The 27,461-nt window shown below is 43.2% G+C and overlaps 3 protein-coding genes, 1 long non-coding RNA gene and 2 pseudogenes across 4 annotated transcripts; 5 read left to right on the top strand and 1 right to left on the bottom strand.

Annotated features, from left to right (window-relative positions):
• The first annotated feature begins 457 nt into the window (after positions 1-457).
• On the top strand, positions 458-3,340 carry LOC115228846 (dynein beta chain, ciliary-like). Its single transcript, XM_029799315.2, has 4 exons — positions 458-1,558; positions 1,835-2,076; positions 2,673-2,773; positions 3,192-3,340. Exons 1-4 carry the CDS (start codon positions 944-946, stop codon positions 3,338-3,340), a joined length of 1,107 nt encoding a protein of 368 aa, XP_029655175.1. The 5' UTR covers positions 458-943.
• Positions 3,341-4,611: 1,271 nt separating this feature from the next.
• Positions 4,612-6,042, top strand: LOC115228847 (annotated as a pseudogene).
• An 827-nt stretch (positions 6,043-6,869) lies between these two features.
• LOC115228848 (dynein beta chain, ciliary-like) lies at positions 6,870-8,988 on the top strand. Its single transcript, XM_029799316.1, has 3 exons — positions 6,870-7,304; positions 7,728-8,139; positions 8,552-8,988. The coding sequence occupies exons 1-3, from the start codon at positions 6,870-6,872 to the stop codon at positions 8,986-8,988; spliced, it is 1,284 nt and encodes a 427-aa protein (XP_029655176.1).
• A 58-nt stretch (positions 8,989-9,046) lies between these two features.
• Positions 9,047-11,789, top strand: LOC115228845 (annotated as a pseudogene).
• Positions 11,790-13,753: 1,964 nt separating this feature from the next.
• On the top strand, positions 13,754-14,272 carry LOC115228843. Its single transcript, XR_003883268.1, has 3 exons — positions 13,754-13,876; positions 13,985-14,094; positions 14,127-14,272. It is a non-coding gene; the product is annotated as an uncharacterized LOC115228843 (long non-coding RNA).
• A 5,161-nt stretch (positions 14,273-19,433) lies between these two features.
• LOC115228849 (spliceosome RNA helicase DDX39B-like) lies at positions 19,434-23,239 on the bottom strand. The gene is given in 3 exon segments (XM_029799317.1): positions 19,434-19,520; positions 19,681-20,799; positions 23,162-23,239. Coding segments are annotated over 3 exon segments (1,284 nt in total).
• Between the last annotated feature and the right edge of the window lie 4,222 nt (positions 23,240-27,461).

A 27,461-nucleotide genomic window follows, 5' to 3' on the forward strand; every position in this document is an offset into this window, starting at 1 on the left:
TCCTTGAACGAGTGGAGGAGGCCTCCAATAAGGTCATCGAGTTCAGAAACAGTTTCGACTCCTTCGCCTATTTGTGGATTGATGACAGAACAGAGTTCATGAGTCAATTCATCAAGTACGGGAGAGTACTGACACAGGACGAAATCGATTCAGTCCCCGACCTCTCGGTCTTGGAGGACCCGCCAACACTAACCAAATTCAAAGAGCAGGTCTCCCATTGTACGACCCAATTCCCCAGATTGATTACTACGAGAATCTTTACCAGCAACTGGAGAAGCGGGATACAACGGAAATAATAAATTCATGGTTTCGAATAGACCTCAAGAAATTCAAATATTCTTTGCTGAATGTTATAAAGCGGTGGAGTCTCGTCTTCAAACAGCATTTGATAGACCACACCACTTCCAGGTAGGGACAGTGCGGATAATCCCAAGTCTGAACGAGTTGGAGAGTTTCATCAAGACGACAGCCTGCGCGCTCTCTACCACCCTCGAGGAAGGGGACTATGACGGGCTCGTGGAATGCATGGGACATCTCATGGCCGTGAAGGAGAGGGAGGAGTACACAAATGTCATGTTCGAGCCACTGAAGCAGTCCATTGAATTGCTCGAGTCATACAAACAGGAAATCAAAGACGATGTATACAAACAAATCGAGGTTCAATGCAACTAAGCACTCCAGGAACTGCCCGAAATGTGGGCTACTGTCCTCAAGAAGGTCTCCGTCAAGAAACAGCAGGTCGCTCCACTCCAGGCCATCGAGGTCTCGAATATTCGCAAGAAAATCGCGACCTTCGACGTCGAGCAGCACGAATTCCGAGCAAATTTCAGGAAAATAAGACCCTTCTTCTACGACTGTGACACGCCCTACGAATTACTGGACAAAGTAATTCTTCCTGTCATGCCCTCAGTACCACTTTATTATTCGTGACCTGGAAGACCGAATGAACCAGCTTCAAGTGTCCGCCAGTCTCTTTGAAGTGAGTGTCACGGACTTTCGGCAACTCAAACAATCGCGGAAGGAAATAAGTCTCCTGAAGATGATTTGGGACTATATTTGTGTGGTCAGAAGCAGTATCGATAGTTGGACGGGGACGGCCTGGAGCGAAATAAACGTGGACGTGATGGACCTCGAGTGCAAGCGCTACACAAAGGAGATCCGAGCACTGGACAAGGAACTCCGAGCTTGGGACGCCTACAATGGCTTGGAAACGGAGATAAAGAATATGCTCACATCCCTCAGAGCCGTGTCGGAGTTACAAAACCCGGCAATAAGAGAGCGCCACTGGATTCAGCTTATGCAAACTACGAAGGTCGTCTTTGTGATGGACGAGAAAACCAACCTGGGAGACTTGCTGTCGCTCAATCTCCACAAATTTGAGGACGAAGTCAAAAATATTGTGGACAAGGCCACGAAGGAGACAGCGATGGAGAAAGTAATAAACGAGTTGAACAGCACGTGGAATCAAATGGAGTTTGAACAAGAGACTCACAACCGCACAGGAATCACTCTGATCAAGGCGAATGACGAACTCATCGAAGTATTGGAAGAGAACCAGGTACCACGACTCCTCCTGATCGACAGGTCCAACTTCAAAACATGCTGACCTCCAAATATATTTCCCATTTCCTCGAACAAGTCACTCGCTGGCAAAAGAACTTGTCCACAGCCGACCAAACAATTGGGATTTTCATGGACGTGCAGAGGACTTGGTCTCACTTGGAGAGCATTTTTATTGGCTCTGAGGACATTCGGAGACAACTCCCTGAAGAGAGCACGACTTTTGACGAGATTGACATGAAATTCAAGGCACCTTTTATTTTTCATTTGTTAGGAAATTGCCGCCGAAATGTGTCAGTCTAAAAATGTGATCGTCTCTACCAACAAACCTAAATTATACGAGCGATTGGAAAAACTGCAGGAGAACTTGTCTGTGTGCGAAAAGGCGCTTACCGAGTATTTGGAGACCAAAAGACTTGCATTTCCGCGTTTCTACTTTGTTTCCTCCGCGGATTTGCTTGATATTCTGTCCAACGGAAACCAGCCGGAACTGGTTTCCAACCCGTCTGAGCATTGGTAGGTTTGCAAGCACCTCGTCAAGTTGTTCGACAGCATGGCCAAGTTGGAGTTCGCGCAGGAGAAGGGCCAGAACACCAAAGTGGCCACCTCGATGATCGCCAAGGACGGCGAACAAGTGCAATTCGATAAACCCTGCGACTGCACGGGCCAAGTTGTCCTTTTCTCATAAAATAAAGGTCGAAATCTGGCTGAACAGGCTTTTGGAGACCCAGTGCAGTACAGTGCGATATTATCTGACGGATTCTGTTTCCGCCTACGAAGAGAAGCCGAGAGACCAGTGGATAATGGATTTCCCGGCACAGGTGGGAATGTGCGCTTACGGCAGGTCTCGTTGACAGGAAGTCAGATCTGGTGGTCGACAGAGGTGAACATTGCCTTCGACAGACTGGAGGAAGGCTACGAGAATGCCTTGAAGGACTACAATAAGAAGCAAATCAACCAACTCTCCTCGCTGATTGGAATGTTGATTGGCGACCTCACTGCGAATGAGCGACAGAAAATAATGACAGTTTGCACGATCGACGTGCACGCGAGGGATGTGGTGGCCAAGTTGATTTCTCAAAAAGTGATATCCACGTCAATTCAACTTGAAGGTTGATAGCAACCAAGCCTTTACTTGGTTGTGTCAGCTACGGCATATGTGGGATGACACGGAAAAGGACTGTTTTGTTAACATTTGTGATGCGGGCTTCAGGTATTCGCACGAGTATTTGGGGTGCACTCCAAGGCTGGTGATCACTCCACTGACTGACCGGTCGTGTTTGCGAGTAATATTCTCAGTTGCTACATAACTCTGACCCAATCACTTCATTTGATAATGAGTGGCGCCCCTGCCGGACCTGCGGGCACAGGAAAAACCGAGACAACGAAAGATTTGGGCAAGTCCATCGGAATTATGGTTTATGTCTTTAACTGTTCCGAGCAAATGGACTACAAGGTAGAACAACCAGACTGACTTATAGTCCGTGGGTAACATATACAAAGGATTGGCACAGTCCGGTGCTTGGGGGTGTTTTGACGAGTTCAACCGAATATCCGTCGAGGTTCTCTCCGTGGTGGCAGTGCAGGTCTCTCAAATCGAGAGTCTAATATTCAGGTTAAAACTATTCAAGATGCCATCCGTGATAAGAAGAAAGTCTTTAATTTCATGGGGACGGAAATTGGTCTCAAGTCCACTGTCGGGATTTTCATTACGATGAATCCTGGCTATGCTGGACGTACTGAGCTTCCGGAAAACCTGAAGGCACTCTTCAGGTGCTGATGAACTATAATTTGGATAGACCGTGTGCCATGGTGGTTCCAGACTTTGAAATGATTTGTGAGATCATGTTGGTTGCCGAGGGGTTTTCTGACGCCCGACTTTTAGCACGAAAGTTTATAACATTATACTCGTTGTGTAAAGAGTTGCTTTCGAAGCAAGATCACTACGACTGGGGCCTTCGAGCCATCAAGTCAGTCCTTGTCGTCGCAGGTGCTCTTAAACGAGCAGACTTGCAAAGACCTGAGGACCAAGTACTTTCCTTAAATGTGCATTTCAAGGTTCTCATGCGAGCGCTAAGGGACTTTAACATTCCTAAAATCGTTACCGACGACCTGCCTATTTTTATTGGGCTGATTGGAGATTTGTTTCCCGCTCTCGATGTGCCCAGAAAGCGGAACCTAGATTTTGAAAAAAACATTCGGCAGGCCATCCTCGATTTGAAGTTACAGCCAGAAGAAAATTTCATATTGAAAGTGTAGTTAAAAAATTCAGTCCCGAAGGTTGTCCAACTGGTGGAATTGTTGGAAGTCCGTCACTCGGTGTTCATTATTGGCAACGCGGGGGTCGGCAAAAGTATGATTTGGAAAACGCTGCTCAAAACCTACCGCAACCTTGGTCAGAAAGGAGTCGCTGTGGACTTGAACCCAAAGGCCGTGACCAACGACGAACTGTACGGAGTAATTAACCCCGCCACCCGAGAGTGGAAAGATGGTAGTGGATGACTGTAATTGCAGGCCTGTTCTCCGTGATTATGCGTGACCTCTCCAATGCAAGCGGGACTGCGCCCAAGTGGATAGTCCTCGACAGCGACATTGATCCAATGTGGATTGAGTCTCTCAACACCGTCATGGACGACAACAAAGTTCTCAATAAATTATCCCTACCACCAGGTCTTGACCCTTGCAAGCAATGAACGAATCTCTTTGACTCCCTCCATGCGACTACTCTTTGAAATTTCTCATCTAAAAACGGCAACCCCGCAACCGTCTCACGTGCAGGGATTCTGTACATTAATCCGGCAGACGTTGGATGGTTTCCGTATGATATGGATTGTCATTGCTTAATTAGATATGTCAGCAGCTGGATTGAGGCCAGAGAGATTCAATCAGAAAAGGCAAATCTGACTATTTTATTCGACAAATATGTCCCAATTTGTTTGGAAACAATGAAGACAAGATTCAAGAAAATAACTCCCATTTCCGACATTGCGCACGTCCAGGTGACCAGAGTCGTCTAACCCATTCCAGATGCTTTGCAGTCTATTGCAAATCATGTTAATTCCTGAAAATACTCCGCCCGACTGCTCGAAGGAACTCTACGAAATGTATTTCGTGTTTTCGTGTATTTGGGCGTTCGGAAGTTGTCTGTTTCAAGACCAGGTCTGAATGCGTGGTTACTTGTAGCTCACGGACTACCGAGTGGAGTTCTCCAAGTGGTGGATCACGGAATTCAAGCAAATCAAGTTCCCCTCCGTCGGCACCCTCTTCGACTACTTCATTGACAACAAAACTCATAAGTTTGAGCCTTGGAGCAAGCTGATTCCTAAATTCGAACTCGAGGCAGACCCCACCCTCCAGGCACACATTTGACGAACGAGATAGGAATAGTCGACTTTAGTCCAAACACAGGAGACCATCAGAATCCGCTGGTTCCTCGACAAATTGATGGAAAACCGCCTTCCCTGCATGTTGGTGGGGGCCGCGGGGACCGGAAAGAGCGTGCTAATGCAGGACAAGCTGAAGGAACTCTCCGACGACTACCTTGTTGCCAACGTCCCCTTCAACTTTTATACAACGTCCGCGATGCTGCAGAAAATACTTGAAAAACCGCTGGAAAAAAAGGCGGGAAGAAATTACGGGCCCCCTGGGTCTAAAAAATTAATTTATTTCGTGGACGACATGAACATGCCCGAGGTGTTGTTCATCCTTGAATTGTGTAGGTTGACAAATACTTCACAGTCCAGCCACACACACTGCTGAGACAACACATCGACTATCGGCATTGGTACGACAGACAGAAGCTGACCCTCAAAGAAGTTCACAACACTCAATATGTGGCCTGTATGAATCCAAACGCGGGAAGTTTCACAATCAACCCACGTCTTCAAGTGACGTCTCATTTATTACTTTCAGAGACATTTTTGCGTGTTTGCCGTGAGCTTTCCGACTGGGGAGGCTCTGAATACTATTTATTCCTCGATTCTGAGCTGTCATTTGGAATCAGGGTTCCAGCCTTCGGTCAAGAAATATATTCCGACGTTGATCAACGGGGCACTCGACCTTCATTCCAAAATATCCTCCGTCTTCCTCCCAACGGCCATCAAATTCCATTATTTGTTTAATTTGCGTGACTTGAGCAACATTTTCCAAGTATGTTCAATGTACTGACTGTGGGGAATCTTGTTTGCCGACAACGACTGTGTCAAGTCTCCACTCGACCTGACGAGATTGCTGCTACACGAGGCCTACAGAGTGTACGGGGACAAGATGGTGGACGAGGCTGATATTGCCCTCTTCAAGAAGACTGCGACGGACGTGTGCAAAAAGTCGTTTGAGGACATGAAAGAAGAGGAGTTGTTTGAATCGCCGTTGGTCTACTGTCACTTCGCACAAGTATATTCATCCTCCAATGTCACAGGGAGTGGGGGAAGCAAAGTACATGCCGGCCAAGAGTATCGAGTCTTTGAAAAAGTTGTTGACTGAGGCTCTCGACAATTACAACGAACTGAACGCGGTGATGAACTTGGTCTTGTTCGAAGACGCCATTTTCCAAATCTGCAGAATCAACAGAATATTAGAAAATCCCCGAGGCAACAATTTGTGAGTCATAAGCAGGGTACGGCCTCCTGGTTGGCGTCGGAGGGTCAGGAAAGCAGAGTCTGTCCCGCCTCGCTGCCTTCATCAGTGGATACGAGACTTATCAGGTCACTCTGAGGAAGGGGTACTCCATCAACGACCTGAAAGGCGAGATTGCCCAGCTCTATTTGCGGTGTGGGGTCAAGAACGTTCAGACCATGTTTCTCATGTCCGACGCGCAAGTAAGACTGGCAGAGGGCATTCCAGATCCCCGACGAGCATTTCCTCGTGTTGATCAACGACTTGTTGTCGACGGGGGAGATCCCCGACCTCTTCACAGACGACGAGTACGAAATGGCCATTTCTGGGGTCCGCAACGAATGCAAGTCATCCGGCCTTCTTGATACGAGGGAAAACTGCTGGAACTATTTTATCGACAAAGTTCGGAGGCTACTGAAGGTAGGGGTGTGTCAATATCACTCAGGTCATCCTCTGCTTTTCCCCAGTCGGAAACAAGCTCAGAATTCGGGCAAGAAAATTCCCAGCAGTTGTAAACTGCACGAGCATCAATTGGTTCCACGAGTGGCCTGAGGAGGCTCTGATTTCAGTGAGTCAGCGATTTTTGAGCGAAGATGAACTGTTGACCCCGGAATTAGCAGGACAGGTGGCGGAGGTATCCAGTGCGAGTCACTTGTGTTCAGTTCATGTCTTACGTCCATAATTCGGTGAACGAAATGAGCAAAGTGTACTACAACAAGGAGAGGAGATACAACTACACTACTCCCAAATCATTCCTCGAACAGATCAGACTCTACCAGACTTTGCTCAAAGACCGCCATCTCGATTTGCAAGCTAAAATGCAGAGACTGGAGAATGGGCTAGAAAAACTGAAAAGCACGACTCAGCAAGTCGACGACCTCAAAGCCAAACTCAAAGCACAAGAAGTCGAATTGGCGATAAAAAACGAGGACGCAAACAAACTGATTGAAGTCGTTGGGTCGGAAAGCGAAAAGGTTTCCAAAGAAAAGGCTGTTGCTGCAATTGAGGAAGAAAAAGTTTCAAAAATAGCCGTCGAAGTAGCAAAAAAACAGCAAGACTGCGAGCAAGACCTCGCTAAGGCTGAACCAGCCCTCCTGGCGGCCGAGGAAGCTCTGAACACCCTGAATAAAGTATATTTACCCAGAACTAATGCCAGAATAATTTGACGGAGTTGAAGTCGTTTGGGTCTCCCCCTCCTGCCGTGACCAATGTTTTGTCTGCGGTGATGTGTCTGATGGCGCCGGAGGGGAAAATACCGAAGGATCGGAGTTGGAAAGCTGCAAAAGTGTGGCCGATGGGGAAGGTCGACAAGTTCCTGGACCAGCTAATCAACTTTGACAAGGAACACATCCACGAGAACTGTCTCAAGGCTGTGGCTCCCTACACGGCAAACACGGAATTCAACCCCGAATTTATAAAATTCAAATCGGGGGCAGCAGCGGGACTTTGCGCGTGGGTCATCAACATTCTCAAGTTCTATGAAGTATTCTGTGACGTCGAGCCAAAGAGAATTGAATTAAATCGCGTGAGTGGGAGGGGTTGTAGTTCTGTAGGCCAACATGGAGTTGTCGGCCGCCACCTCTAAGCTCACCGCCATTCAAAACAAGATTTCGTCGCTGGAGGCTGCCCTGTCCAAACTCACGGCACAGTTTGAGGAGGCGACCTCGGCCAAAATAAAATGCCAGAACGAGGCGGACATGACCTACAAGTACCCCGTGGGTCACTATCCTAGAACTATTGAGCTGGCTAACAGACTAGTTGGAGGATTGGCCTCTGAGAATGTTCGCTGGGCACAAGCTGTCGAAAATTTCGAGTTGCAGAAGAAGACCCTGCCCGGGGATATTCTCTTGGTCACTGCATTCATTTCTTATTTGGGGTCATTTTCTAAAAGCTACCGAAACCAGCTTTTATACGACGACTGGACAAATTACCTAAAGAGAAAAGGGACAATATCTTATAACGAAGGCTTGGTTTCATTTACTCAGTTCTAGACCTTGACCCCATCAATATGCTCACTGATGGGTCCGTGATTGCCAAGTGGAACAACGAAGGACTCCCATCGGATAAGTTCTCAATAGAAAATGCGACGATTCTGACCAATTGTGAGAGATGGCCTCTGATAATAGATCCACAGCTTCAGGTTTATATTTTGGCTACCTAGAGACAAGGGCGTTAAATGGATCAAAAATAAATACTCCGACCTGAAAACAGTCTGCATTGGCAACAAGGGCTATTTGGATACGATTGAGAGGGCAATCACTGCAGGAGACGTGGTTCTCATCGAAAACATTGGAGAGTACATCGACCCAGTCCTCGATCCCATAATCGGGAGGAACACTATTAAGAAAGGCATTTTCCACAATCTGCTTATTCTCAGGAAAAGCAATCAAGATCGGGGACAAAGAAGTCGAATATGGAAAGACTTTCAAATTGATTTTGCACACTAAACTTGCGAATCCGCACTACCCTCCAGAAATACAAGCTCAAACAACTCTGATCAACTTCACGGTCACTCCCGATGGTCTCGAAGACCAGCTTCTGGCTGCTGTCGTCAGCAAAGAAAGACCGGATCTCGAACGACTCAAATCTGACTTAACACGTCAACAAAATGAGTTCAAGATCACACTCAAGGAACTGGAAGACTCGTTGCTGGCCCGACTGTCGTCTGCAGAGGGGAACTTTCTGGGCGACTATGCACTCGTGGAAAACCTTGAAACGACGAAAAGAACTGCGATCGAAATCGAAGAAAAAGTAGCGCAAGCAAAGGTGGAATTGTGGAGGATCATATTGATAGATCACAGAATCGGAGATTAACGAAGCACGTGAATTGTATCGCCCTGCCGCTGCGAGGGCTTCAATCCTTTACTTCATAATGAATGATTTGAACAGGATTCATCCAATGTATCAATTTTCGTTGAAGGTATGGCAAATTGAAGCATTCTAGGCCTTTTCCGTGGTTTTCGAATTGGCCATCGACCGTGCTGAGACTTCGGAAGATGTCAAACAGAGGATCCAGCATTTGTTGGAAACAATCACATATTCCATTTTCATTTACACGACGCGGAGTCTTTTTGAGTCTGACAAAATGATTTTCACTGCTCAAATGACATTCCAGGCACGGCGAGTCAATTATTGTAGATAATGCTGATGAATAATTCGATCAACCCGTTGGAATTGGACTTCCTTCTCCGCTTCCCCGTCGACCTGTCCACTGATTCCCCAGTCGATTTTCTTAGCAATCGCAGTTGGGGCGGGATAAAGGCATTTATTGAACGTGAGCTTGCAGGTCTTGTCTCAAATGGATGAGATGAAGAATCTGGACAAGGATATTGAGGGTTCTGCCAAACGATGGAAGAAGTACGTGGAAGGGGAAGCTCCCGAGAACGACAAACTCCCGCAAGAGTGGAAAAACAAGACCCCTCTGCAAAAACTGTGCATAATGAGAGCACTGCGACCTGATCGCATAATATACGCCCTGACGTTTACAAAGTGAAGGTAACTTATAGAAACTACATCAATCACAACATGGGCGAGAAATATGCATATCCTCGACCAGTCCCATTCACCAAATCCTATGAAGAGACCAGTTCGGAAACTCCCGTCTTCTTCATTTTGTCTCCCGGAGTGGACCCTCTGAAGGATGTCGAGGCTCTCGGAAAAAAACTTGGCTATTCGACAAATAACAACAACTTCCACAATGTTTCCTTGGGACAGGGACAGGAAATTGTGGCAGAAAACGCAATTGAACTGTCGGCAAAGGAGGGGCATTGGGTCGTCCTCCAGGTTGGCCACAATTCGGTGACTTCAGAATGTCCACTTGGTTTCCAAATGGCTTCCCACCCTCGAAAAAATCCTCGAAACCACCGCTCTTGACAGTCATAAGGATTTCCGTCTATACATCAGTGCTGAGCCTGCGGGCACTCCGGATATGCACGTGATTCCTCAAGGAATACTCGAATTCTCCATAAAAATTACAAACGAGCCGCCGACGGGTGTGATCCGACAACCTGAATGTTTAGGCATGCACGCTAATCTGCACAAAGCACTGAACAACTTTTCACAAGACACGTTGGAAATGTGCGCCAAGGAGAACGAGTTCAAGACAATTCTCTTTTCGATATGCTACTTTCATGCGGTGGTCTCCGAAAGGAGGAAGTTCGGTCCCCAGGGCTGGAACCGCATTTACCCATTCAACGTGGGGGACTTGACCATCAGCATCAACGTCCTCTACAACTATTTGGAGTCCAATCCAAAGGTTGCTTGAGGGAATTGCATAATCCAGGTCCCCTGGGTTGACCTCAGATACCTATTCGGGGAAATCATGTACGGCGGACACATCACCGACGATTGGGATCGCAAGTTGTGCAAAACTTACTTGGAAGAATATCTGAAGCCCGAAATGGTTGTGGTCACGAGATTATAAGAATAGTTGGACGGCGATCTCCTTCTGGCTCCGGGGTTCCCCATCCCCACGAACACTGATTTTGTGGGGTATCACACCTACATCGACGACGCCTTGCCCACGGAAAGTCCCTATCTCTATGGACTGCACCCAAATGCAGAAATCGACTTTTTGACTACTCGGTCGGAGAAGGTGTTCCGCACAATATTCGAACTTCAACCACAAAATGCTGACTCTGGGGGCGAGGGCACGTCCACGAGGGAAGAGAGGGTCTCCAAACTGGTGACACGTTTAGATTAAAAGCGTTTTGGATGAAATTCTCGAAAAGCTACCAGACGAATTTCCAATAAGCGAAATCATGTCTAAAATTCCTCCCGATGAACGGACTCCTTACGTGGTAGTGGCATTTCAGGAATGCGAGCGAATGAACATCCTCACCAACGAAATCAAGCGCACACTCAAAACCTTAGACTTGGGACTGAATGTACTCGAGCGGATTTCATTGCTTAGGGAGAACTGACGATTACTTCTGACATGGAGGAGTTGGGCAATAACTTGTACATGGACACTGTCCCCGACATTTGGAGCACAAAGGCATATCCCTCGCTCTACTCGTTGGCTCTTTGGTACATCGACCTCTTGCAAAGAATCAAACAACTCGAAATGTGGATCGGGGATTTCCAGTTGCCAGGCATTTTTTCCATGCTGATGGGGCTATAGGGGCGGTATGGTTGGGTGGATTTTTCAACCCTCAGTCTTTTTTGACCGCCATCATGCAGCAAATGGCTCGAAAGAATGAGTGGCCATTGGATAGAATGGCCCTCCAGTGTGACGTAACAAAGAAGAATAAAGAAGACATGGGAGGGCCCCCCAGGGAAGGGGCCTATGTCTGCGGCCTGTTCATGGAAGGGGCTCGTTGGGACGTCCAGTCGGGGATGATTTCCGAGTCTCGACTGAAGGAACTCCACCCAGCAATGCCAGTCATTTATATCAGGTTGTTTGTGACTGTCATTTGCAGGGCTATTCCAATTGAAAGACAAGATTCGAGGATGATGTATGCATGTCCCGTCTACAAGACTAAGCAGAGGGGTCCCACCTTCGTCTGGACTTTTAACTTGAAGAGTAAAACTAAACCTTCCACTTGGGTTTTGGGCGGAGTGGCACTTCTCTTGCAAATTTAGTTCTAACTCAACAATTAACATTCTAACTTCTAATACTGCTTAATCATTGTCTGAATACTTAATAACACTTTTATCGTTCTTTTTAGAGGCAACACAAACAGAGAGGTCGGATTTTTAAGTTTAGGCGACTACTGACTAAGGGAAACTGCCGAAGACTACGCATTTGAGAGGATAAACGCCATTGACGTGTTCTGTCGGTACTACTTGGATTTATGTTCTGAATACTCACTTGGGTACCAATTTAACCTTATATACTAAATGCTATGAAGAATTGTTGATTCAGATAGAAGAAAATAGTTCAATACCTTTTGAAGAAAGAATGCCTACTCCGAAAGTCCCTGCTCAATATATTAATCATCTGGTCATCGATTTGATTAACAGGGCGTTGATCCAATATACATCAGATAATCCTCCAAAATCGATTAATGACATTTCTACTTTGATATATTCCTCACAATGTACTTATCATCGAATTACAAAAAAAATTTTTCACAATGGACAATGTGAAAAGGAAGATTGAGTCTTCAACTGAAAATGAGTCTATCATTACAAAGTTTTTTACCTCAACAGTAAGTGATGAGGAGAAGAAAAAAGCAACGGATATTCTTTGCTCTTTTAATTATAAAAAGTGGTGAATTTGAAAGAATTTCGACAGCCATAAATGATAAAATTAAAATTCTCAATTTGACTATATTCTTCAATAATTACTGATACAAAAATCAAATGTAACAAGCCCGATATTCGTGTATGACAAAGTGAGAAACGAAATTACTCTCATCGAAGTGGGAATAACTACCCAAGACCGCCTGAAACAAACCGAAGTTGAGAAATGCTATAAAGAAGATCTTTTGTCCAAGGAACTAAGGCACTCAAGTAAAAATAATTCCACTGGTTTCAACAATAAATATTTGTCAACAATGGCCTAGGAGGAATCGTTTCCAAGTTTTTCGAGAACTACATTGAAAAGTTAGCTCGAACCTACATACAGTCATTCGTTTTCAGGAAAAGACTGGAAAGTATGATGCTTGAGCATAGTTACGGAATCAAAATCACTGAGGAAATAAATTCAGCCGATAGCTTCGTAATTGAAACAAGCCATTTGTATCAAAACAATATAGAAAGTGTGGGGAAAAAAGTCGTAACTGATTAAGAGAACAAGGATAAAAAAGTGTTGCTAGTTACTTCCTCCTTTAAAAAGGAGATTAATATCCACCGAATGACAAGCACATTAATAAGTTTTTAATTATCACAGAAATAATTTGTTCTGATTAAATTATAGACGTGACATTCTAGAGCCAATAAGTTTATCCTGGTTTTTTAATTTTAAAAGAATTTATTAACACTAAATTCTTTTCCCTCTTTTATAAAGGAGGGTGTCGAAGAATTAATTTGTCATTGGATGCAATCGGAAAATTTCGTTTGTAAGATACTTTTTTGCTGACAACTGTTTACAACGAAAAAATTTCTATTTGTAATGTTAGACTTCAAAATCGCACGTTTAACCGACATGAAAGAAAACATATTGTAGATGTGGACTCTGTGAACTTAGTGTTGCGACTCCTTGAAAACTTATTTGTTTTGACAGTCTCTATTTTGTCAGAATTTATTTTCAACCTTGAAATTTGAATCATTTTCAAGAACCGTGAGTAACCTTGAATATTTTTTTATTAAATAAATTCTGGTAAATTCACTTTCTGGGTGATTAGAGAGGAGAAATTTATTCAGTTTGTTCTTGATTTCGAGTCTGCATTAACTGATTTATTTGTGGTATATTATTAATTTGCGGTTTTGGAAATATTAATAAAACGGGAAAATTTGACATTATTAGTGACGAACAGTTGAAAAACGCATACAAACAAAAATCTAGTTCACCAAAAGTCTGGTGACAGTCGTCGCAAAATTACCCATTCTCGAAAATTAACATTATGAAATCTTAGCTTTATACATCGATTAAAAATCTTTTGTTTAAATAATTATTAAATTTATAGTATTGATGAATTGTCGCAAAAATGACCTTGCGAATATTTTTTCGTAAAATCTATCTTTAAATTGACTTGCTTCTCGGATCAAAATTGAGCGTGGGCATGGAAAAACATACCAAAAAATACTCTGACAAAAGGTACCAAATTTTACTATAAATTTTCCTTACTATCCAACGTGTTTTTGTAACTTTCCATTTTCACGCCAAGATCATAAATTAATCGAATCTACAAATCTTTTATTCTAGGATGACTAAAAGTAACATAAGTTTGAACCAGACAGAAAAAAATGATTTTCACCACAAGTTAAAAAACACATCTACTGATAATGAAAATCTGAAAAACGAACAAATCTTAGGTACAAAATATATTTACTGAACATTATTTTAGGTAAATTTAAAAAAACACGAGAGAAGCGAATTACATATACCAAGGAACAAAAAAAGTTCTTGGAAAATTCTTTTATGACGTCAGACTTTCGAAAAACAAATATTTGTGAAAAAATAGCTGATCAATTGCAATTACCAGTTTCTAAAATCAAGGTGTTTAATCATGAATGGAGTTTTCTTAGGTGTGGTTCAAAAACGAGAAACGCAAACAAAAGATTTTGGAATCGGAAAAGTGTAACTTAAGCCCTGTCGGAAAGAACAAAGCTCTCGATATATTTTGCGTCAAAACCAATAATCCGAAACCTGAGGTTAAACGCGAGAAAAATGAAACCCAGCGGTTAAACCAAATCCATTATGACGAGTTATGCTATGCCAACTACATCAACAATATTTGCGGACAAGGATTTTATTACAGCGGAGATGTTATCACAGAACACTTCCCGCACGACATATATGAGTACAAGCCCTGGTGGAATAGTCAACTACCTTTGTTTCAAAGGGGGGCTGGATATTTGAATGCCTTTCAGTCGCATCACAATGGTCATGACAGGACATTCCCGTACTAATCATTTCACGAATTTTGTTTAATAAATTGGTGGCTTTCCTGAATTAGAGGCCTTTTTATTGAAATACCCACAGAATCTCAAACTAACTCACAATATGAAATAAAGAGGACGTAAAAACATGAAGGTGAGTTATTAGACTATTAGTAAATCAAATAAGCATCAGTTCGGGAGTCTCCATGAGCTTCTTGAAGTGAGCCAACCACTTAGCCCCCACAGCTCCATCAACCACGCGATGATCACAACTCAAAGTAACAGTCATGACATTTCTCGTGACACACCTTCAATGTCACAGCAAAGTCAACTCGTTGTTTTCACCAGGCAGCACAGTCCTCCTGACCCTCCCGACTGCCAATATGGCCGACTGAGGTGGGTTAATGATGGCACAGAATTGGTCTATTCCAAACATTCCAAGGTTGGAAATGGTGAATGTCCCGTCCTGGAATACTCACACCCAGCCACCTGATACTCCTCGGGACTCAACTTCCTGTCCCTCGCCCTACTGGCCATGTCCTTGACAGCCTCACTGATGGAGCCGAGTCCCCGAGAATGGGCATTGCGGACGACAGGAGTGATCAGCCCGTCGGGAGTGTCCACGGCCACACACAAGTCCACCCGCCTATGACGGCGAATGAAGGTTCCGTGAAATGACGAATTGGTCTCCAAATGAGCCACACAGGCCAAGGCGGAGGCTTTGATGATCAAATCGTTGATGGACAGTTTGACACTCCCCGTGTTGTTGAGCCTCCTCCTGACCCTGGAAGGTTACCCCACAAGTCCCACTCCATGGCCTCGTCCATCACAACATCGGCAGTCAAGTAGAAGTGGGGGATGCTCTGCTTCGATTCTACCAGTCGGGTGCTTATAATCTCTCTGATCTTTGTCAATGGAATGTCCTCGAAATCCCCCGTTGGGAGTGGTGGAGGGGACTCGACAGGCGGGGGGATGTCCCGTGCACTGATGGCACCGTCCTTCCTCGAGGACGTCACGTTCTGCCTATTAAGGGTGCCACACCTCCAGTCGTACTCCCCTCTTCTCCGCCAGTCTTTTGGCCAGAGGGGACGCCCTCACTGTGGGGGAGGCTATTGGCTGCACTATTGGCTGTGTCCTCTTCTCCACTCGAGGGGGTTCCTGGGAGTCCTCCACTTGTTTGGGTGACTCATCTGGGAGGACAAAATCGGAGAAGGCGGGGACGTCTTGTTCTTCTTCGGCGAGCACACAAATGGCCTACATATGGAGTGAGCCACCACTTGTTTGACAGGAATGTCCTTGGTGCCGGCGGGAATTAATATTTTGGCCAGAAAACCACTTTCGGGGGCTTCCAAGGCCATGGTTGCCTTGTCGGTTTCCATGGAGGCCAGCTGGTCCCCTTCGTCCACACTTTGGCCCACCTCCACGTCCCACGACTGAATGGTTCCGTGAGTCATTGTGGGGGAGAGGGCGGGCAGTGTGACCACCGAGTGTGGCGGGAATGTTTTACCTTGATTTATAAATGGAGAACATACTGGACAAGCATAGGAGGACTTGTTTGCCCAGGTTTGGGTTATTGTGGAATACTCTTGTTTGTTAATTTGATGGTCTTACCCCCATTTAGGTGCTAATCCCCTGAAAACCGCACCAACACGAGAACACGCAAGCATTCTTCAAATATTTAAATATTTTAAAATAATTAAAATTACTTAAGGTATTTCTCCGACTTTCCACAAGAATTGACTGCCTCCTACCAAAACAAATTGCACACTAGTCAATGAAGGAGTCAAATTGGTGGCCAATTTGTCCCATTAGACCAGAGGTTTCAAATGGGGAGGCGCGCCTCCTAGGGAGGCGTTGACTCTGTCAAGGGGGCGCGAAAAAGTATTTCAGAAACTTTTTTTAGAAATTATATCTATGTAAAAAACGTGACTATATTCCGATAATAAGAGTTATTAATTAAAAATAGATTTTTCAAAAATTTATTTATTATTAGACAATTAAAATAATTTTAACACAGAATAATTCTTGAGTGGTTGCAAAAGAAATTCACGACTAATAAAGATTTTGCGATGGTTCAAAAAATCAAATGATTGGAATATAATCAATACCACTCCAAAGACAAGAAAATACTTTCATCTTACTTATTGTTAGGATCACACGTATCTTTGTTGATTCTATGGAAAAACCCCTCTGTTTGCTTTGCCTCAAAACACTTGCAGCAGATAGTATGAGGCCATGCAAATTAAGAAGACATTTTGAAACGATGCATTCTGAACATGTCCATAAGTCTGAAGTCTGAAGAATACAGCCAATCCGCTTGCTGATAACCAGTCGCTAGAAGAATGAGACATATCTGAAGATCTTGTGATCAGTTGTTTCTCGACTACGTAACTGTAAATTGCTATACAAGTTGATGAGGGAGTGACATAAATAAAAATGCAACATTTAATTGCATATGTCAGATATGCGAAGAAAGTACAATAATAGAAGATCTATTATTCTGCAACCATTCCTGGAAGGAGCACGGCCAATGAAATTTTTAATATAATTGATACTTTTTTTGCAAGAAAATAACATAGAATGGATCAATTGTGTTGGACTTTGTACAGACGGAGCACAGTCAATGTCAGGAAAGAAATCTGTCTTCAAGCTCTTGTAAAAAACAGAGCACAGAAATTATCTGGACGCACTGCAGGCTGGCACGATCAGCACTGTCTCAAAGAATATGAGTCAAGACTGAACGATTTTTGCGCAAATTACAAAAGTTATAAACTAACTAAACACAGTCCTTTAAGAGCTAAGCTTTTTGCAAAGCTGTGTGAAGATATGGATTCAAATATACATCGTTTTTACTATTGTGAGGTACGCTGGCTATCTCGTGCAAAGTGATTAGAAGGGTGTTGAACTCAAAGATCAAGTTGCAGATTTTCTTGATGAAAACTGATATTGAAGATGCAAAGTTGTTCAGGGATGATGACTTTATTGTCAAATTTGCCTATTAGTTGACATTTTGGGAAATTGAGTATATTGAATAAATCAATGCAGGACCACAACTACATTTATTCTCTCAAAAGGACAAAATAAAAGCATTTATGAAAAAATGGTATTATGGAAACAAATATACAAAAAATATCTATGACATGTTCACTTTTAAACACCTTTGCGCCATAGTGAACATTGAAGCAAACAAAGACATATTGCTGAACATTTGATCTGTTTGTTGAAGCATTTTGCTCACTATTTTAAAGATCTCGACTGTAAAATGTTCGAATGATAAGAATCCATTTATTGATGAAGAAGATAATCAATTTGCATTGACAACTTTTGAAAAAGAAAAATTGATAGAATTGTCATGCGATACATTATTGAAACAAAAATTTGAGAGAGAACGCTAATTTCTTTTTGTTGAATGTAAGAACGAATATGAAATTTTCGAATAAAGCAATGAAAGTTTTGTGCCATTGCTACTCATATTTATGGAAAGGATTTCTGCACTAGCTGCAATTAAATCTGATATCGAACTCGTTTAGTAGTACTAATGAGCAAGAGTAGCACTCTCTGCGATGACACCAAGATTTGAAAAACTTTGCGCCAAGATGGAAAAAAAATTATCTCTTTAACTTTTGTTAAAAATTGTTTGATTAAATAATAATGTATTATATATGAATATAAGGGAGGCGCAAGATTGTACTTTCTCCAAGGGATCGTAAAAAAAAAAGCTTGGAAACCTCTGCATTAGACGGTGACACAACTTCCCAATGGGCTACTGATTCTCTTTTATAATGCAGACAGACTGTAGTAAACATTTTGTTTATTTCTGTATTAAATCGCTTCATCATTTTGATTTGGCCAAAAAATTATCAAAGTCGTTTAACTCAATTCGAGTAATGAAGAACTGAGGATCGCGAATGGGTGGCATGTTGGAGCAAGTCATGGAAAGCATATCACTCATTTTATAGTACTAACCATTATTAATGCACTCTCACGAAACCCATAATGTTTATAGCCACGAATGTGCAACACTCTAAAAACAATATTTATAGTTATTTTTTCCACCTTCCTCTCACGAATGCGACTGATCTCAATTCTTTCATGTCGTCCCCCTCTTTTAATTTTTTGTCTCACAATTTAAGTCTTTGTTTAAAAAAGTTGGAAGTGTCGATTTAGGTCGGAAGGGTTGAAGGAACAGTCAATGTAATCGGCATTCATTTTTCACACTTAAGAACACGTACACTTGTTTAAATACCAGTGGTTGATATTCCTCGTGGCCACTCCATTCACAGTAAGCCTTCTATTGCCTTCTATGAAACGAATCCAGTTTCAATGGTTCGTTGAAGGGACTTCCCCATGTCTTGGCATTTTAAAGTAAGGTCAGTTTCACAAAGTTGTTGTAAAACTTGCATCTGATGTCAATTTCAAGTCCCTTGGTTAATTTTGTCTTCAGTTTAGAAATATTTCAGCGTCTCCTGATGAGAGCTTATTAATGTGTCTCCATCTTTCATGAGTAATATCCTCTTCTCTTTTAATTTCCGTAGTCCTGATTACATTTTAGCTGAGAAACCATTTTTCAAGCTCCCAGGTGCATTTTCTAATAGGTTTAGATTGCGGCCACGTCCCGTAACACAAAATCCACATCATACGATGTTTCTTCTATATAGCGTTTATTGAGATCGAGGAGTGGAGATTCAGGAATATGGGGAATAGTAAAGGGCAGAGGGAATCATCCTGGGGAAAGTTTTAGCAATTACATGAAAGTTTTTTTGACCAATATTTTAAGGATCGAGCCTTTCCCGCTCAACACTTTTGTCGCAATTGCACCTCTCCAACGGTGATTTGGACTTTAGAGCCCTTGCTATTCCCTGGAAAAGGGGAATGTACCACAATAGAAAGATTAAATTAATAGATGCAATTCATAAGGGAACAACACTAATTTATTAGTCAATAAAGAAATGGCAATCTACCAGAGTACATTTAAAACAAATAAACCAAGACAAGAAACAACCGTAATTAAAAGATTACTTCCGTTCGTCTAGGAATAAACACAACGAGCAAACCGTAGCTGTTGGGGTCGATCTTTTCAGGCAACTCATTAATGGTCACTTCGAACCTCTTCTGGACATCATTGAGCACTCCATTGTCCGTACTGTTGGACACAAATGTCACAGCAATTCCCTTCGTCCCGAACCGACCAGCCCTGGCAACTCGATGGAGGAAACTGTCCGCATCGTCAGGCATGTCGTAGTTGAAGACCACATTCACCCTCTCAATGTCCATTCCCCTCCCAAACAAGTCAGTAGCCACGAGTATCCTCTTCTCAAAGTCTTTAAACAGTTGATATCTCTTAAGTCTCTCTTCCTGCTGCATTCCCCGGTGGATGCATATCACTTCAAAATTCCCCGAGAGAAGTAGTTCGGTGAGTGCAATACACCGATTGACAGTCCGCACAAATATTATGGTCTGGTTCACACTCAGTGACTCCAGCAGTTTGAAGAGAGTCCTTGTCTTTGCGTTCTCCTCCAGCTTGACATAGTACTGCTGGAGTCCGTGGAGGGTGAGTTTAGACTCGTCGTCGATGTATATTTCCAATGGCTACACATGAGAGAACACACTCACATCCTGCATAAACTTGAGACAGACAGGGCGAATGGACTTGGGGAGAGTGGCACTGAACATGATCACCTGCTTGTCGTGGGGAGTCTTGCGGAATATATCCTGCACATCCGACCGCATATCCGCCTTGTCCAACACTTTGTCACACTCGTCCACCACAAAGTGATGACACTTGCTCAGGTTGAGGTGGTTCTCCACCGTCAACTGCAGAATCCTCCCGGGAGTGCCCACCACCACCTGCGGGTTCTTCCTCAGCTTGCTGATGTCGTACTGCATGGGAATCCCCCCGAAACACACGGCCACTTTCACGTTGGGCAAGTACTTGGAGAATCGCTCATACTCCTTGGATATCTGGAAGGCCAACTCCCGAGTGTGACACAACACGAGAGTGTTCACACTCGTGCACGACTCCTCCAATTGGTGGAGAGTGGACAACACATACACTGCAGTCTTACCCATTCCCGACTTGGCCTGACACACAATGTCCATCGACAGAATGGCCTGCGGAATGCATTGGTGTTGCACTGCCTAATTAGACCATTGGACTACCCTCCGACGGGTGTTCGAATCCACATTCCTGGATTGTCCGTAAAAGTTCTGGTTTGAGCAGAAAGTCGCGGAATCCCGAGCTGTGGACGGCCACGTGAGATCCTTTGGTTTTGAGGGAGTCGTTGGTCGGCTTGGGCGGCACGATCACGTCGTTTTCTTCCTCATCGTAGTCCAGCAAATCATTTTCGTTGTCGAGAGACATATCTGAGAGAATGGGTCAATAATGAGAATAATCCATATAATAATTATAATCTTGAGCCAAAATCTTGTCCGTTTGTGTAAGACACAGAGTATTTTGCTCAAATTTAGTTTGGTACTACTGCTATCATATAACTAGTGCGTTTTCATTACAATCCACAAATCGCGAACAACAACACACCTTTTAGTAGCGGAAACGACCACGTGAAATCTACTATTATTATTACTTATAGGCATACCGTTCTAAAAATAATTTATTTAAAATATTAATATGTTTAAATTAATTGCGAATAAATTTTAAATGCAGAAAATATTTTATAGCTAGATATTTTTTGTTTTTTCCATCGATTCAAATGCCGAACAAAAAATTCATTTATTTTTATGCAGAGGAGGCTCCTCGATTCATATTCAGACACCTCCTCTGTTTGATGTTCCTAATGTTAATAGTTTTCATGTTTAAGAAGGGTTCCTATCATACACAGAAATGGGTATTTGAGGATGCTTTATCTGTCTGAACTCGTTCTTTCTAAAAAGAACTGGCGAGAACATGTTTGCCGAACATGCAGGAGACCTGCGGAAGATTGCCAAAACATTAAGTGAAATAAATCCTTCTTTATTACGTCGATTAAGTATATAATTATATTATTCCGGGTGGGAGTTCTGAGGGGGGAGTCGGCAGGGCTGCGGGGGGCGGGAAGGAAGCCTGATGCATGTGGAGTCCCATCTTACACAAGAATTCGAATTGTTCCTCAACACTCTCATCACCAGGAATACCCAAGTCTGTATCATCAGAGTTCGATCCCGTCTCATCGTCTTCAGGATCTCCAGTGGAAGAAGAGGGAGTTTGTATTTCATCTGTCTCAGCATAATCAGACTGGCAATGATCACCCCCGTCCTCCCAACCCCCGCACTACACGCTCTTCCCCTTAACACTCACCTGCAGTGGACAAGTGGGATCGTCGATGTCTCCTCCGCCAACAGTTCTTCCAAATCAACCACAAATGAGTAGAATCCCTTCAAAGTACTCGGTACCCCGTGATCCGGCCAACTTTTGAATCGCAGATGTCTCACTCGGAGGGCGTCGGGGAACTTGGATGTGGACTGAAATGAACCTTTTGGTGTTCGATCGACAGAAATGTGGTCGAGTAATTCTCGGCACTGTCTTCTGAAATGCTGGTGACTTTGAAAGAGAGGAATGTGACCGACTCGCCCACGTTCGGCCAATATTTGTGGCATTTGGTGACTCCATTCTCGACCAGACCCGTCAACATGACCACAATGCTAATCTTTCTGTCCCAAATCATCTACAACCATCAAGGAAGGACTCACTTGATAAAAGTCGGCGCACGTGGACTCCATCGGTCCCTGACTGGCAATAAACTCCATATTAAAGTTGTTTGTGTCGTACTAGAGGGTGATGGAGAAATGGTACCTCGATCATGCTTGCATTGATGTACCTATTCCCGTCGCTCACTGTCACGAGGGTTTGGTCGTCTAATCTCAATTACACCACAAACATGGAATCGTGTCCTTGTATCTGTTTAGGGAAATGAATTCCTTCGAGTTGGCAATGTGCATAGTCCGGGCAGGCCACACTCGGGGGACACTCTTTGAATCACTATTTCCATTACCATGTAGAGCCTTTTCATCAGTCCGTTGCTCATTTCCGTTCGGATTTGCCGGATTGAGCCTGACAGTGCTTCCTCACTCCCACCCTCCGGCTCGGCCAACACAGGCTTTTCTACGCACTAAAACACAACCACTAATTATCAACTTGGGAAAGTTTGTTGACCAATGCGAGTCTAACCGACATGTCCTTCATTTTTAGGTTGACCAGACTAATCAAGTTTTGAATCCCTTTTTGGGCGACGTCACAAATTCGGGCTCCTCGTCCTTGAGGGTGATGAGGTCTGAATAGATCAGGGACGCAGACCTTTCAGGATGAACAGTTTTATGGTCGACCTCACTATCGAATGACAAGTGAGTATGTTCTGCATATCTTGGAAGGAAAAATTGAGTGTGCACTCGTCGTTGACAAAAAGTATGACATGTCCCTCCATTAAACTGGCATTGCTCGTCTTCCTAACATAAATCGGCATTCCTGAGTCTATTCCGCCCTGCCCAGTCCAATTGATTGACTTACCCCAATTTCCAAGTCATTGACAACCGTGGAGACCGTCTCGGTGTTCAGCCCCTTGATGAAGAGTCCGTACACCTCCATGTCAGTGATGTCAGGGACGGGTACTTCCGCAGGCTCGAGGCTATACATGACTCCGAGTCCGTACAAAGTAAAAAATCTGTGATTTTCCGTGCAAATCCGCCAGAACGACTTGGCGGACTCGGAGGAAGGGAAATCCACCGAAAAAGACTGTGCGGGGATGTTTCGACTCTTCGGAGGGTGAGGACGAATGGGAAACCTTCTCTCCCTTGACCTGCATTTTCACGGACTGTCCTTTGGAGGATATTTTAGTGAAGCGCTTCCATTTGACGTGGAAGAGGGGTCGCGTATCCCGAATGAAGACAACTCCGAGGGAACTGAGATATGCCACGGCATCAATCCCCGTGATTTTGTCCTGGAAATGAACACCACCAGTCACTTTGCAATCGAAATGGAAGATTCCGTTGACATAGAACTTGCACTTTGAAACTCGGAATAGGAATGAGTTGAGGGCAGCGGTGGGCGAGAGCTCGCTAAACTCCTCCGCGTAGCACTCCTCTATGTTTGGTTCCAGACCCATGGCTATCGTGTCTCAAGGACCGCAACCATGTCGATGTGTGGCCGCGAGGAGTGCAAATTCGCTCGGATCGACCTGGTTTTGGCACAAATCAAGCACTAGCCTGATGCACTGTGCGTAAAACGATCTAGGATTATCACTCGACTTTGAACTTGGCGATTGGGTCAACAATATCCTGGGGATTAGCCACGTAGAAACAAATACGCAGGTACAATGATAAATCACCTTCTACAAACATTTGAGTGTGAGGGAATACCAGGGATCTGGTCCTCCAGCAACTTGTTTTTGTCCAGCCAGCACTAAGTTGCTACTAACACGCAAATAAACTTGGTTTTTCTGTAATTGCTGGTCTGTGAAAAGCCCAAAGTAAGAGTCGTCGTAGATTCCAATCATTCGACAGACTTTCTTGAGTAGATCTCGCACAAGAGTCAACTTCTGTCGGTTGAGTACCAAGTGGGCAACCTGGACTTGTAGCGTGAGTTTTGTTTGCGTGTCTAAAAACAACCAAACAGTCCGGGGCATCGGCGGAAGTTTGTCAATCACATTATTTATAATTATTATAATGCGAATTAGCCGTAATCAGGAACACATTGCTGCTCTTAGCATTCAAGTGTTTTTAAAGCCTTCGTTGGCGACAATCCCAAGAAAATGATAATTGGGGAGTATTCCTTTTATTAGCCAATTTTCATTCAGTTGTTACTCGATTTTCATGTTTTCTGAACAAAGCAGATTAACACACCCTCTCTCAACTCGAATTATTACTGACCTCCCTAAATCACGTGCACAAATATGTATTTGTATGAAAGGCATAACTATTGGAACTTGACTCTCCAACCATTTTCATTAAAACTCGGAGTCAAGAATCAGAGAGCAAAAATATTAGACAGAACCGTTTCTGTTTGACCCGGAGAGGGGTGATATCCCCTCAAACTGTATCTCGTCCTGGAACTGAGTCTGAGAAAGACAGAGGAGACGTTCACAGCTCCGTCTGCAGAATAGATGATGTAGTCTTTCATCCTTCTTAAGAATATTGAAAGAAGACGAATAAAGTAAAATTATCCTAAGAACATGATTGAACCAGATTTTGTAAAGCTTTAAATATCCTTAATTGGGAATGGTTAAGATAAATAATCTCTTAAGCTGTGACAAGATTATCTGCGTGTCTTGCAAAGAGAGGCCAGAAATGTTTGTGCGTTAATAAATACCCGTCTCTTCCAAACATGTTAGTTTTTATTTTGGGCTGGAAAAATGAGGGATGTCAATCAGTTGAACCGGTGATAGCGGAGATTCCTGCTTATGTAAAAGGCGAGCTTATTTGATGGGAAATTGCAGTCAAATATAATGTAAAATATTGTTTTTAAATAAAATTATAGGGATCTGGCGAACGCATTGAATACAAAAGTGATCCCAAAAATGTGCGTTTCCGGTTTTATTAACTCTAAGACTGTGAGATCCGAAGCCTTTTTTCTACTTTTCTTTGAATTATGTACTTAGTCGCTGTATCGTAAAAATTGAGTAGTTTCGCGACTCTGAAGTTTCTTATTGTATTTCCACTGCACTAAAAATCAGTGGAATTGTGTGTTAATTATTCGGTGGGCCAAATATACCTGAAAGAATTGTCAGTTTATCGGGAATATTGGAATAATTGATTTTAATTTATTTAACCTCATTCCTTTATGAAATTGTGAGGAATGCGGCACAAAGAAAACCGACAGACCTCTTAGGGTCACACCATAAGTTAAGGAGGGGATTAATCTGATCTTCTTATAGCGGTGAAATTTTTGCAATCCAGGACGATGTGCGTTACTGTGTGTCGTCCGTCATGGTAGATTGGACAGGACGGATCGACTTCCTTATCCAGTTTGTTTTGATAGTCGAGGAGTAAAGAATGATGCCCACAGCGGAATCTTGCGAGTTCGACCCGCTCTTTGCTGAGATCCTTTTCAGCTGAGTTTATTTTTGGGGAGGATTATTAAGTATATTGTTTGCGGTTACTGCGTTTAAGGAAAATTGTGTTATTAGTTGGAAGAAGGACTTACCTTGGAGAAATTGATCATCAAAGAAAGCACACTGAATGCCTTAATGATGTCACTAGATGGTTCTTTGGGTGGATTATAGTTGTTCAGCGATACAATCGGTTAGAATCTATAAATGTGTGCGGAATCCATCCTCATTTTTTGTGTAAATTGAAGTTGTGCGTAACGAGGATAATTTCCATAATTTATTAGGACCAAAAATATTGTCATAACCATAATTAACTATTTCAGGTGATCCCAGCCTCTTTTAGAAACCTTCGCATGTTTCCTCTGTGTTCTACAGCGCATTGTCTAAGAGGTCGGGGATTCCGAACATGGATTTTTTTGCTGAGGTCTCCACCGTTTTCTTTCACGATTTTTTCTAGTCCCTTTGGTTGAATTTTGTTCCCCGTGACATTCGCTTGGAGGTTTACAATCTCCATTTGAATATTGTCGATTTTTTGACATTTGTATATGCTAGGTTTCTTCCCCATACTGTACATCCGTAACCAATTGTCGGTTTAATGTATTGGGTGTAGAGACTCTAATCCGTAAGTTCTTTTGGCGTCTTCCAAGTTTTCAAGAAATGCTTTAAGAAAGTTTAGTTTCTTATTGCATTTCGTCAACACTTTAGAGTTTTGTTTCGAGGAATTGATTTCTCTTCCATGGTCACATTTATCGACAAATTCCCCAGTCTTTTGTTAGTCGTGAAAAAGGTTAGCTCAGACTTTTCCGGACTTGCTTTCAACAGATTGGCATATACACAGGTTATTTATATTTTTTGTAATCTTCTTGTAGCTTTGCTGACCATATCCCTCAATGCAACGATTATATCATCCGCATATTATAGTAAAATGTCATTCTTGTTTTCAGGAAGAGGCATATCGTTCAACATTAGGTTGAATAATACGGGGGATAGGGGGAACCTTGTGGCACTCCATTCGGTAGTAGCCTCGATGCAGATCTTCGATTGCCCTTGTAGACTCTACCCCGACGTCCATTCAGAAAATTGGCAAGCCATAGTTTTAAATTTGGTTCCATATTCAACGAGTAAATTTTCTGCGTAAGAATTTTTCGGGAGACCGTGTCAAAAGCCTTGTGAATATCAATTGAGCATACAATCGTTTTTTCCTGTTTGGTTTCCTTTCCAACCCTTTTGTGATAAATTGTTTCAGGGACAGTAATCGAAGCGTTAAACAAAAATCATTTGATTAATCAAAATCAGACCGAGTTATTCAGAATGTTTAAATTCACACTTAACTGAGACCACTGCATGAAATAATCGAATTTGCAACATTCGAATTCCCATACAAATGCGATTACCCTGAAGGTGACATTAATCCCCGAATAACCCAAATATATTAGTAATGTCGACTAAATTAAGCAGGATTAATGAGATTAGTAGTTTATGATTGTTTTGAACAAAGTCTCGCGAGAAAAGCATCCTTGAACTGGAAATAAGTTCAAGTCGCCTCACCGAATCCTCAGGAATGCAGGAGCCGAAAGCCTCCATCAGAAGAGGCTCATTCGTCACCGCCCTGACATACTCCTCGTAACTGATCTGATTGTCGTGGTCGAGATCCTGCCAAAGTGAGGGATTCACGCCTACCATCTTCTTGATGGCCAATTCGACCAAGTCCTTGACTCCCTCGTCGGGATCTTCCTCGCTTATTTGCTGTACAACTTATTTTGA

This window comes from Octopus sinensis, unplaced genomic scaffold (genome assembly GCF_006345805.1).
Source record: "Octopus sinensis unplaced genomic scaffold, ASM634580v1 Contig11112, whole genome shotgun sequence".
NCBI lineage: Eukaryota > Metazoa > Mollusca > Cephalopoda > Octopoda > Octopodidae > Octopus > Octopus sinensis.